Source organism: Aulonocara sp. 'chitande type north' Nkhata Bay, linkage group LG11 (assembly GCF_057382095.1).
Source record: "Aulonocara sp. 'chitande type north' Nkhata Bay isolate Kocher_YH1m ecotype deep benthic linkage group LG11, A_spYH_male_GT1.1, whole genome shotgun sequence".
Classification (NCBI taxonomy): domain Eukaryota; kingdom Metazoa; phylum Chordata; class Actinopteri; order Cichliformes; family Cichlidae; genus Aulonocara; species Aulonocara sp. 'chitande type north' Nkhata Bay.
The window spans coordinates 8964882-8978865 of record NC_141354.1 but is presented as its reverse complement, the minus strand read 5'-3'; the positions used below and the strand labels follow the sequence as shown (position 1 = coordinate 8978865).

At 39.7% G+C, this 13984-nt stretch overlaps 1 protein-coding gene across 1 annotated transcript in view; it reads right to left on the bottom strand.

Moving 5' to 3' along the window:
• Positions 1-13984, bottom strand: part of nipal2 (NIPA like domain containing 2) — a 35968-nt gene that overhangs the window by 2488 nt on the left and 19496 nt on the right. The window contains exons 6-10 of the mRNA XM_086310393.1: positions 5958-6017; positions 3545-3666; positions 1634-1730; positions 1259-1394; positions 975-1063 (exon numbers count right to left, since the gene is read on the bottom strand). Coding sequence (XP_086166519.1) covers positions 975-1063; positions 1259-1394; positions 1634-1730; positions 3545-3666; positions 5958-6017 — 504 coding nt within the window. The remainder of the gene's footprint in view (positions 1-974; positions 1064-1258; positions 1395-1633; positions 1731-3544; positions 3667-5957; positions 6018-13984) is intronic.

Genomic DNA, 13984 nt, shown 5'->3' with positions numbered 1-13984 from the left:
ATACTGGTCCAGTTTAGAACACTTCTGTCTAACAGGCTTCCGTAGCTTTAAGAAATAATGAATGAAGTATGCAGTTGCAATTCCTAGCAACCGATGAATATATATTTGGTTTGGTGGTGAGTGTTCGTGACACCACAACAATGTCCACAGTACAAAAAGCTGGCACTGATAAGAGCCATAAAGGAATATGTCACTTTGTGGCTCGAGTGTGGCTAAATCTTGCACTTTTAAATCATTTTTGAATGCAATTCAATTTTATTTATATAGCGCAGAATTACAACAACAGTCACCTCAAGGCGCTTTATATTTTAAGGTAGACCCTACAATAATCAACAATCATATGACCCCCTATGAGCAAGAACTTTGGCGTCTGTGGGAAGGAAAAACTCCCTTTTAACAGGAAGAAACCTCCGGCAGAACCAGGCTCAGGGAGGGGCGGGGCCATCTGCCGTGACCGGTTAGGGAGAGAGAAGGAAGACAGGATAGGAGACATGCTTTTGAAGGCAGCCAGAGATTATTGACAAGTGCGATTCAATGCAGAGAGGTCTGTTAACACATAGTGAGTGAGAAAGGTAACTGAAACACTCAATGCATCATGGGAATCCCCCAGCAGCTCACACCTATTGCAGCATAACTAAGGGAGGATTCAGGGTCACCTGGTCCAGCCCTAACTATATGCTTTAACAAAAAGGAAAGTTTTAAGCCTAATCTTGAAAGTAGAGATAGTGTCTGTCTCCTGAATCCAAACTGGAAGCTGGTTCCACAGAAGAGGGGCCTGAAAACTGAAGGCTCTCCCTCCCATTCTACTTTTAAATACTCTAGGAACAACAAGTAAGCCTGCAGTGTGAGAGCGAAGTGCTCTAATAGGCTGATATGGTGCTATAAGGTCATTAAGATTTTTGGACCACAGAGTAAACCTGAGGCCCAGAGAAGCAACTGTTCTGCTCATTTAGCCACATAGCTGTTCAACAGACCTGCAAGGATGGCACTTGCAGTGAAAAACACAAAGTTGATAGGAACCACCTCTGTGGCATCAAACATTTTCATTGCCTGATTGAGAAATCTGTAGAGAGAGAGAGAACAAAGCAACATTTGAGAAGTTTGGTGAATGAAATGCAGCAGGTACAGGGTCATCATGTAAAATATGTGATTTCCCTCACTCTTCACTGAACAGCCATCGAGCCAGTGACAAACGTGAGATCTAAGCGATGACAAAAAGCTTAAAGATGAGAACTAGAGACAGAAAACTTTGACTAACTTGATCTGGAAGGCGCAAGAAGCAACCATGACAACAAACATGACGTAGAAGATGGGGTAGATGAGCTGCAGCTGGCCTTTTATCGACTCTGTGATCATCCCTGACACGGCTTTGACTGAGATCACTGTCAGAGAGGCTGCAACAACACACAAGCAAGACATCGCTTTAACATTTAGCTGCAGCACCTCACAAGTTCATGCTAAATCGTGGAGGCGGTTAATTTAGTGAACACGCTGAATTATTTCCTTCTATTGTTCTCAACTTGGTTCTCTTCAAAAATGATAACAGCTCTATACGGTAGCCAAGCAACAAAAGCAACCTCCAACTTAATCTACAGCATCTGCCCTCAGTTGGACAACTTCCACTCTTTCGTACCGAGCAGGGCCACCAGCAGCATCACAATGACGATGTGCTTCATGTTCCTCCTCTTGTACAGATAAAGCAGAAGGCAAAAGATGACGATCTCTATAAACTGTTGAGAGAGAAAGAGACGTACAAATCATTAATGCAGATTCCATTTCCTCGAAGCTGCACAGAAATTGAAAATCTGAATTGCACTTGAATTGTACTTTTACTGACTGTCTTATTAGTGGAAGAGAGTGCAGCATGTAGCCAGAGAGCAGGACACTTTAATTGAAATAAATGACTATGGCGGAAAAATGAAATGAATTGCTGGGTTTTAAATGAAAAGAGCTCGGGGTTGTCAAATAGCATTCAGCTGTTCCAGGATCCTCTAATGCAGCTCGAGTAGATAAAGAACAACAACAGAGTGTAAAGCAGAATAAAGTGGGGAAAAAGGGCAAGCTGACCTTTAAAATGCCTCCAGCTATCATCCATGTATCTCTGTATGTATTTTAAATAAAAGGATTAATTATGATTTGAAAATGGATTAACAAAGACCTCAGGCATTTGTGGCAGATACCCCAATCCATGTTCAGATTGACATTACAGCGGTCCTTCCAGATGATAACTGATAACAGAATGATCTTTGGTAATAAGAAGAAGGGGCAATGGGTATTTCATTCCCTCTGATTAATCACCCACTAAAGTTAATCCCATACTTGTTGGAGGCTGTTCCTCTGCAGGCTGATGAGTATTCACAAACAGCGTAGCCTCTGCGTTTCTAGTTATCCATTTGTATTTGCCCAATATCTTCTTATGCACTTTTCATGGATTTTTTTTTGTAATGGTTTACTAAATAGAAAAAGAATCGTGAGTGACATGCTGTGCCCTGAATAATGATGGCACTGCCACCTGGGGCACGTTCTCCTTCTCCGCCATTGGCTAGCATCGTTTTACATTTATTTCTACTTAGCTTGACAGATCATGTGCAGTTGTTCAAAAAAAGTAAATTAAATGTTTAGGATTTGGAAAGATAGCGTCAGTAGAAAAGTGTTTTTGTATTTGTGGTATATTCTGTAATATAGGAAACAAATGAAAAAAATGCAGTGTATTTTGATAGCCTATAGGTCTTATGTGGTGCTCAGGACTTACTAGTTACTAACTGAGACATCACAGCTAAAAGGCACAAAACGCAGTGTTTGGTACAGGAGACATTTAACCTGAAACATGAAATGCAAGGTGCATGAGAGTCAGGGAATGACTCAGACACAGCTGGATGGATGTGAATGACCCCAGTCTACAGAAATGCTCCTTTAAAAGCGTCTAAGAAGTGCTTTCAATCAAGACTAGCTCTGAGCCAACATTTACGTTTGTGATGAGTGGGTTTGGACAAAAAAACAAAAACAAAACAAAAAATTTTGTTTTAGCTCTGTACTTGTCTTCTGATTGGTCACTATAGCAACAGCTATGTTTATGCCACTGCTGCTTGAGGTGAAACTGGACTAGGAGGGTACATGGGTAAGTGTTAATGCACTCACAGCCTGTTTGTTGGAGGGAGTATTTCGTGACTACCGAGTATGAAAACGCTATCTAAGCTTAAAAGGACTCTCTCCCACTTGACCACTTTCACAACAGAGACACACAACAGAGAACAGAGCTGAGGGAACGACCCCTAAGAGTAGTGGTAGAAAAGACCTCGTCTCATTTGGAAAAAGTTACCAAGCAGCAGCTGGTTGTAAAGAGTGACCTTGTCTTTGACCAACAGTGGTGTGCTACATTAGGATTTTCAGTGACATGACCACGGTGTTGTGCAATAAAGCTCACAATGATGCATTCTATGATTACATGTGGTTTCTCTGTTACTGATAAATAAAAAATATTGTTAAACGAATACACATTAATGTGTATTACTTGACTTATAAGGGAGCATTTTAAAGGACACACCAGGTAAAGCAGGAAGTGCCAGCTGATAGTGTAGTACTGGACCAGATGGGCTGTGATGTGTGTGGAGGTGTGGGGGGCAAAGGTCACCAGGACGTATGTTCCTGTTATTGCCAGGGTACCACCTAAGAAAGAAAGACAGCAGAGTGGTGAGTTTATTGGAGGTGGTTTTTATATTGATTTGACAGCTCAGTTGACCTCATCTTACAAGTAGTTCTGCTACTACTACTGGGAGTAGCTAAAATCCATAACACCTACGGTCATGTGAGAAAGAAAATGTACCCTCTTCAGGTTTTATGTCCCCCCCCCATCACATTTTACAGTGTAATTTTTTAAAATGTAGCCATACTGCAGAAGCAGTGTTTGAACAACTATGTAAACATTTAAACTGTCCTGCTGTATCAGCCAATTTTTTGCCTTAAGCTGCTGGACACATGCCCTCACACCTGACTTTAGCTGTTCATGGTCAACTCACTGACTGCAAGGTGCCCATGTCTTGTGGCTATAAACCAAGCCCAAATCCTCGCCCTTCCATCACTGTTCTTGACAGCTGGTGTGAGGTGTTTGTGCTGATATACTGTTTGGGTTATGCCGAACGCAGCGCTGTGCATCTCAACTTTAGTCTCGTCTTTCCAAAAGACATTATTCCAGAAGTCACGTGGATTGTTCAGATGTCACGCTGCCAGCAACCCTTCCAAACAAGTGATAGTTGTTCAGTCTTTTTGTAACTGTAATGTCATGATCTTTAAAAATGCAACCAGCTAACTAAGAGCTGTAGAGTCTCAGTTGTAGCCCTCGGATTTATTGCAGTTTCTCTGAGCACTGCACGATCTGACCTTAGGGTGAATTTGTGTGGACGCTCACTACTGGGAATATTTCAATTGTCTTGAATGTTTTACACTTGTGTCCAGTTCTTCTGACTGTACATGATGGACTTTTAATTGTTTGGAAATGGCTTTATAACTCATACTATTGGGCAGTGATGGGCAAAGCCTTTTTCAGATCTTTACTGATCTCTCTTCTTCTTGGCAGTCTGTTAAAACACGTGTGAATGGTTGAGACTAGAAAACGGCAAAGCTTTTCTTTTAGCAGCGCTCACACTTGCTGATGATCAGTTAATTAACTTAATTTGATTATCAGCACCTGGCTGCCACTTCCCCTCTTAATCCCCATGGAAACAGTAAGATCGTACTTACAGTAATTCTTCACACGCTGCTTCTGCACTTTGGCTTCATTTTTGTTAAATAAGTACTGACACAGTGTCGCATGTAACACCTCACCACACGGTTTTTTTTTTTGTCCTAAGACGTAAAACCTTACAACAGAAAGAGGGCCTCCTTTCTTTTCCACATGACTGCATATGGCTATTTAAAGAAGTGTTTTCATTTTGATGTCATTTTTTAAAAAAGCGAAGTGAATATAGAGATTCCCTGTATTTTTTGATAGAGCTGTCCAAGATGCAAAATGAGTAGTGCAGTGATTGATAGAAAAAGAAAAGAACTGGCCCAGTTCTTGTTTATTATACACTCCATTCCTTAAATTGGTACAGCCCTGCAGCACACACTGACATTTATTTGATTGTTTGCGATAGGCATCCTGCTAAAAAGATAAACGGGACATTTATTGAAATGGTACGAATGCTCTTTTTTTTCCTACAAATGATCCAGTGACTATATATCTTACCAATGGGCTTCACTTTAAAACACATTTTGTGTCATATTTTTGTTCCTAACTTCTGACACAAGAATGAACTCAACTTGAAAAATGAACTTGAAATGAAGCCTAAAATGTTACTGTGTTCATTCTTGCAGTGGTTTTTAATATTCATCTTTATTTTTGTTATTTAAATGATCATTTTCGAGGTTTTACCTCTGCCGCTGGCTGCACACAGGCAGAAAAACAGAGCTTGTTCCCACTAATATGCCCCTTTATGAATAAAACATTCATGCATTTAACTGTTTCCAATATGCGGTTGATAATGGCATTCGGCAATTGTAAAACAAAATGGCAAAAACATTGCAGCCGATTTATCCAAGAAAGCAACAATAAACAGAGCTGTGTGATGCTGATATGAATTTCCAGTCCAGGAGTAGGAATGGTCATCACAATTATGCCATTTAGCAGCAGAATCACCAAATTGTTATGACAAACAAAAGCTTTTCATAAAACAAAAAATATGTCTGTGCTGAGTGTGCCTTCGCTTTCCCGAAGCTACAAAGATAAAAAAGCAAGAGGGCATTTTTACTAGTACATAACTGGAATTCAGGATATTTTTTCTCTTGTGACTGAATTATCATCTGTAAACTCAGTTTGGCATATATACAAACTACATTCAGATTTGCTCTGAACTCAAACTACCATCGCAAGAGGACACTTATACTGTAAGTGCCATCATCGCTACTGAATGCTTACTTACCAACGATGTCAGAGGCACACAGCGTCTCCTTGAGAAAAACCACAGATATGATAGCACTGGCTGTAACAACAAAAAAAAAAGTCTCTTAGTTTAACTGCAATTCAAACCATTCAGTCCACTACAATGAAAGTAAATACCAACATAGTTATATTTCCATAAGAATCACATCAGTAATGTTGAAGGTAGTCTACATTGTTGACTGCAGACACACACACGTCAACCACATCAAAGCATCTGTGAGGCAGTGAGGTCTTAAAATAATGAAGCAGAATTATTTGTATAGAGTTGTTTTTGGTGGTTGTTACTGGAATGCTCAATATGAAGTCAAAGGAGATGTTGATGCAAGTAATCATAATGCATAAAGTAATCAATCAATTAACCAATCAATCACTCAACAGAGATATCAAAGATTTTGGGAGTTGCCAAATCACTAATATTTTACAAAGAAGGAATGCACTGGCCAGTAGAGGGATAGATTCTGAAGCGTACAGGGCTACGCTTTCTGCTTCAGCCAAATGTTTCTGATCTGATCAGACAGCGCTGCACAGAGCAAATGGATTATGACCCAAAGCGTGCTGCAAGACCAAAGAAAGAATTTTTCAAGGCAAAAAAATGTGATATTTTTCAACAGCTAAGTCAGTCATCTGATTTCAACCCTATAGAGCATGCTTTTTAGTTATTAAATACAAATTTGAAGAGACTGACAAACAAGCTGGATCTAAGGGTGACTGCAGAACATCTCAAGGGAGTAAACAACGCATGTGATGATGTCCACGGATTAGAGACTTCAGGCAGTTTCATCGAAGTATTAAAAACAATCCTCATGTTTAAAATGATGTTAGTTTGTCCAATTACTCCTGACGCTCTGAAACGATTTATAAAAATGACTGTAATTCCCAAACAGTTCATGGAAAATTTTCCTAAACTGCTTGAATTAAATCTCAAAGTCTACACTTCAGTCACACATTGACTGTTTGATTTAAAATCCACTGTTGCAGTGTACAGAGGCACATACTAAAAAAAATTGTGCTTTGCTTTACATCACGTTGATTGCATGGTTTACCTGGGAAACAGAAGGCTGCAGGACGCACTATGGAAGGAAGGCGATTTCTGGACATTGTTCTGAGGGAAAACCTTGGGTCCTGGTATTCGTGTGGATATTTCACTGACATGTACCTCCTTCCTAAACATTCCCAACCACCACTTACACACCCTTCATGGCAGCCATATTCAAATAGGCTACTAACATCAGAACAAGCCATCTTTAGGTTTTTTTTAAGGTGTTATGTCTACACAAGCAGCAGTGATACAAGTATTTAGTTATGCACATATTCACACAGTGACACTATATTATTATATGTAAATGCGTGTTCACATAAATACATGTACACAATGCTTGACATGTTTATATTAGACCAACATAAATCGGTCCGTATGCTTGGATAAATGGAACTCATTAGGACTTCATAGCACCAGCATGAAATTATGATATTCCACGCCACGTTTTTTGCAAACCCATCCATCAATATCATTGTCAAAAACTGCGACACTGAAAAGCAATCAGTCTCACATCAGCTAAGCCTCAGATTAATCTTCTTAATGTTTCCCCGGGATCTGCACCGAACCAAGGGAGAAACACGGCATTCGGCTGTCACGGAGACAAATAGCGAGGCGGGCAGAAATGCGTGCAGACTTCACAGCCATGCCGATAAACAGGCAGATACACAGATGGATGGCCACACAGGCACGCTAACTGGCTGAGACAGAAAAACAAACTGCGAGACAAACGGCCAGTGGACAGAGAGGCAAACTGACATGCAAGTGACAGCGGCCTGTCACAGTGAAGAGGTCAGTTTGCATAACACGCTGACGCTGCCGTGCTGGAGGTCTCCTCACTAAACAACACAAGTGGAAAGCTCATTTTTATATAACCAGTTGGAATTATGATGTTGCATTTTTCACCAATATCACAGCAGAGCATACTATGGGCGCTATGTTTTGCCGACACGACTGCCAGACAGCAATCTGGGTGAGCAGGTGATGGCACACAGACACGGGGACTAATTGAATGGAAGAAATTGCTGGAAATTACTGGAAGAGAAACAGACAGAGCATTTGAGTCTGTGTATGGGCTCTGCCTCCGCCATAAGGAGATTAGATACAGAGTGTAAACAGCTCAATGTGTCAGAGACACAGTGTTGGATGACAGGCAGTGACAGGTTCTTAACATGGATATTAAAGATATATAGTTGCAAGTTTATCTGAAACAAATCAAATATAAGCAAAAATGCCATTTTAAAACCATGATTTAAAGCCACACTTTCTTTCAAATAGGCTATGTATCTCCAAACACACATTTTCCGAAAGAACAGGCCATGGATGTGCACAATGCCGCAAGGACCCTACGCTCTAATTGGAAGTTTATAAAGATTCTCCTTAATATTCTGATGAAACAGTTAGTTGTTAAATATTTCATACTGAGAGCATGTTCGCACTCACATTTTGGACGACTCATTTGCCTCTGGGACCAGCTGGATCTAACAAGTAACCATAGCAACTCCATACAAAGTGAGCTTCGCACGGCTTGATATAATGAGAAATGTGGCAACGGGAACCTCTGGGGTACGCAGTTTTGTCACTGCTGTTGTGTCCTTGTGTGCGCAGCACCTCTATACATGCTCTTTGTGATGTGTAGTAATGGGTACCTACCAGTGAGGACGAAACATACAGTGTCAATCATTCTTGTGCAACACAAATCTGTCATGAGCAAGATGAAAGCAACAAAAGTCTGACTGCCATCACCCAGAGAAGCTCAAATATAGGAGCTGTGCACGTGTAATTTGTAAAAGAAAACAAAAGTTGTATTCACAATTTCCCAAACAGGAACTTTTGATAACTTGAATCAAAACCGTCCTTCAGAAGCTATTCAAGAAAACATTACACAAACGTTGTAAAGGAGTTCTGAAATCTGAAATGAGATCTTGTCCTGACCCTGAATAAATACAGTCACACTGTAAAGTCATTCTTTAAAATCATTGTGTTATTTATACATCTACATTACATCCTGACTTCTTCACACTGCGCTAACACCGCATCCTAATGGATAATACAGTGCTGCAGGTCTGACATCCGTGAGTGATGCAGTCAGGTTTCTGTTCATTTCCACACTGCCAGCTTCCCCTCCTCTTTTGCATGCGATGACATCGGTATCTGAACGAGAGAGCTGATTCTCTGCTCCACACAACAGCTTTTGGGCTGATGCTGTCATTCCTAATAGAGAGGACTGGGCTCTGTGAACGCGGACAGTAGTAATTGCTCTCCCTGGAACGTCACGAGTGCCAGCGTGACATGCACGGACAGGCGGATGACAGCGGCATCGTCAGCTCTCTCGATCCCGGCCCTTTACTCCTCTGCTTCTGCCTATTGTGTCTTATTCATTCACATACTTATGCTCTCCTTTCCTTGAAATTTTCTTCCTCTCACCTCAGCCTTTCTCCAAGCCAGCCACTCACTTCCCTCTTGTTTACCCAGTGAAGGCATCCTGCTGTCTGTACCCCCTTCTGTGCCTTCACACAGCTCTCGGAAAACAGGCACAACAGCACAGCAGGAAGGGTGTGTGTTGTGTGTGCATATGTCAGAGGAGCATCCCAAGTCGACACAATCCTCTAGACCTTTTACACACCGCTACAGTTATGCATAAATTTTATGTGTGTGTATGTATGTGCTTTAAACATTTGCATATCGTGTGAGTCAGTGTGAGCTGAGGGGTACAGTCAGTCAAAGAAAGGAGCCAACCTGCAGATTCTCCCCTGTAGCTGAGGACAGACTGTGTCATGACTGCAGACATCTTCCTCTTCTTTCTCTTCCTTTCACCTCGTAATCTCAGATGCATTAATTATTTAAAAGGCTCCTTGAAAACGCACTTCAGCTGCATAATATTCATTCAAACTCCAGTGCAACACTAGCAATCGGCTGGTTTCACGAGGATCTGATAGTAAAATGGAAATGAGTACGGTAATTGTTAATGGTTGTGGTTTTAAAGAGATTCATCACAAGGTTAGATTTACACACACTGACAACACATTTGGAGGTTGCTGGTCTTAACAGAACACCGAACTGAGGCTTTATTTTTCTGCTAAAAGCATTTTTTTCTTTGGTAAGTGCTCACTGAAGCAAATACAGTGGCAAGCAAAACTACAATGAACAAGAGGTGCAGCCTTCTTAGCAAGATTTGTGGTTTCGCTTAGTGCTTTATTCAAACCATTCATCCACTGGCAAGACGTGACTATAGGAAGCGTGGAGGTAATAGCTGTCATTAATATCCATGAGTCACCACCACCTCCAGCGCCGTGAGTGATGCGCGGTGGAAGGTAAGAAGTGAACCTGTTCAATATTTAACCTGCGTTTAGAGTGTTTGCACTGAGCAGCTGCCAGCTGTAGCAATGGGGCAGGCTTTGTTTTGACTGGCTAATGAGTCCGGCTTAGTCTGTGACATCTTTAGCTCAACTGTGGGCCGTAAAAATGATTGTTTCTCAAGTGTGGTGTTAGATTCATAATGTCAGGAATAATTGGACTTCCTATGTAATTTAATCTCTGGAGCTAAAATGTAGAGATTTATCTTCTGGGTTCAGTGCTGGGTATAAGGTAGGAATTGAAACGATGACACATGAACTCCCCCCGCCGCCACCACTCTTCCACTCTCACACAATGACCCACTGTTTCTGCTCGTTTAAAATTTGTTAAATTTACTTTTGAATTAACACCTTAAATAACAAAGAATGGTTTGTAAGCTTGAAGATTCCAGTGAATAAAGTGAAGACTGTTAGTCTCATCAGTTATAAGCAGTTGTGTAGCTTGGAAACACAGGAGAGAAATAAAACTGTTATTGCAGATGGAGAACTTCACTGATACATACAGATCATTTTTATGCCCTGCACTTGAACATACTGCTGCTGAGCTAATGAGCTGATGAAGTGATATATATCACCATATATGAAGGTCTATTTAACACGCAAGGGTAGAGCAGAAACTAGTATTGTGCAGTACAGCACAAAATAATAGGATAATAGACACATTTAAGTACCAGTGTATTGTGACATTTAATATAAATGTCCTTACAATATGTAATGGTTATTAGGCAATAAGGGACTTAAATATAATGATTATTAAGAAACATTACTACGTGATAAGAATAGATTTTACGTGATTCTGTAAAAACAATGTCTTATAGAAACAGATTAAGGTACTTTTTCAGTACTTCCTTGCAATGCTTCTACATTTAAAATATTAATAAAAGGAGTACAGTTACTAAACCTAAGTAACTTAGCTCTGTTGTCACTTTTAAACCTTTACTAACTAATGTCTATGTGTTGAATTTCACATGTTTCAGTTAAGGTTCTCATATAAATAAATAATACAGGCCAATATTATGCCTCCAATCTAAAAAATACATCATATGTTCTGCATCCCTATTATAAAGGCCCTAATATTATATATTATTATATATCCCTCTAAAACTGAAAGCCAATGAATGTGGGGAAGAATTTGTATAATCGATAAGTTGCATTACTGCCGTGAAGTCTTCTTGTGTATGTTTAAATGCAAGCTATTTTAAGATGATTATTATTTCCTATTTTGAATCAAATGCTTCTTTTGCAAACAATATACATTAAATCCTAGAGAGTCTTTGCAGTTCTCAGATGCTCCACAAACAACAGCAAACGTCAACTTTGGAATAAAAATGAATGTGAAACACACAAGTCTTTACCCAGGTCTGCCACCGTACATTTTACAACGTTTCTTAGGAGATTTCTTCTGCAAGTAATAAAGACAGAGCAAAAAGATTTAATTCCCAGTACCAAAAAGAAGAAAGCTGTTTTGTTTTTTTTTTTTACCAGCAGTAAGTCTCACAATGATTCATATTCCCATTAATATAGTGATAGAGGTAATGTTAGCTAAGTTATCAATGCTTACCTAGCTAAGTGGGAAAAATAAACCCAGTCAGCCTACTGTGGTGTTACAGTGAAATATAACAATAATGGTTCTAAGGAAATCAACCAACCCGTATCTGGAAGCCACTCGGATGCTAATCCAAATACCTGAGCTGGTGTCACTGTCAAACGCAGCATTTCTATGAGCTCAACACACAAACTGTCTGTGTGCAGTTTGTCGCACACTGTGTTGCTAGCTAAAGATACAGCTGCTGTATTTCACTATTTAAAGGTTGCATGAAAATCCTCAGCAGGTTAGTGTAGCATGAACAGGTTAGTTTGCTGTACTGTGATGGATTCAAAGAAAGGAACAGTGTGTGACTGGTACACAGTGGTCGTCTAGAATAAAGTTAATATAAACAGCGTACTGTCAGTGTTGCCAGGACAACTCATGAAACATCTGCTGACATCTGGTTGAATTCAGCTGTGTACAGTGTTGGTCAAGTTACTTGAAAAAGTAATTAGTAACCAATTACTGATTACTTCTCCAAAAAAATAATCCCTTTACTTACTGATTACTTATTTTCAAAAGTAATTCGATACTTAGTTACTTTTTTAACCCTGTGGTTGTGTGCACCCCCACCGCCTTACTTAATGTTTCGGTCACATTTGACCAGTTAGTTTTTAAAACATGACACATAACCTGAATAGTAATAAAGCAATAGACCTTTCAGCCCAATTCTATTTTTTCTGCATAATCCATCATATAAAATTGAATCAAATGAAAAAATCTCTTTTTAAAACTTGTTTTATTAGTTTTAATCTTTTACCTTCATGCGCATTGCATCAAGCAAAAATTAAATTATATGCAACAGTCTCTCACAGAAAGAAATTTGTTTAACATTTAAACCTATTTTCTGCATATTCCAGCATATGAAATTAAATAATGTTTTGTGTTTACACTCTCTTTCAAATAGATGCAAGTAAAACACAGCAAAAAAATAAATAAAATCAAAGTCTCAGTGGCACTAAGTCCCGTTGCTCTTTTTCACCTGTTTAGCAGGAGTGGGGCGGGTGGAGGTCTGCCCGGTCATGTCAGTGGGGGGATCCGGGGGGGTTTCTCTGTGAATTTCACATTCCCGTGGCAGCGTGCTAGGTACTTGCTCAGATTTGCAGTTTAATTTTTCACGGTAAAAAGAAGTTTTCTTCCCATGCAGAGTGTACAGCATACATTAATGTTTTTGTCACTTTTTACAGAATCAAACTCAAAGTAATGTCAGCACTTCCAAGCTTTAAACCCTGCATGGTCGTACTCGCTCCTGCTCTCCATATTATCCATTGTTGATCTGCACACATCTGTTACCACGAACGTTGCATGTGTTTACGTCATTGTCACGAGACCCTTTCACAAACAAAATCACGGTTTAGTAACGCAGAAATGCAGTGTGCTTACGGGAAAGTAATTATTTTTGCAATAGTAATCCCTTACTTTACTTTGAAAAAAGTAATCGGATTACAGTAACGTGTTTATTGTAACACGTTGTGTACATCCACAAAGAGCAGCAGGTCTGCTACTCACAGCCTGTACAATAAGACAATCTACTGGAGCGCTCAATAGAAATTACTGAGCTGTGATTCTTTGCCCCACACTGAGCCATTTCAACTAATTTTAGGGTTCCCCCATCTGCTGAATCCACTTTAATCTCTTCCCTACTCATTTCCTGCTTAGAGGCAAAGTCACCCTCTACAATGTAGGTAACAGAAAATAGAGCTCTTCTAATATTATTGTTACATTAATAAAGCACAAGGTTCAGTTAGCTTTGCATAAAAACAGCTGGTAGAAATGTCCTCCAAAGAGCTACTTTTTACTTTCTTACTTAGAGTACATTTCAGAGCCTGTACTTTTTTTTTTAACTTTTACTTGAGTAAAGAAGTTGAATCAGTACTTCAACTTTTACTGGAGTATTTTTCAACACTAGTATCAGTACTTAGGTACAGAATGTCTGTTCTTTTGCCACCTCTGGTTAAGAGACTACTATTCGCACATATAATTTTATTAATGCATAAAATATACAAATAAGCATTATAAAGTGCTAC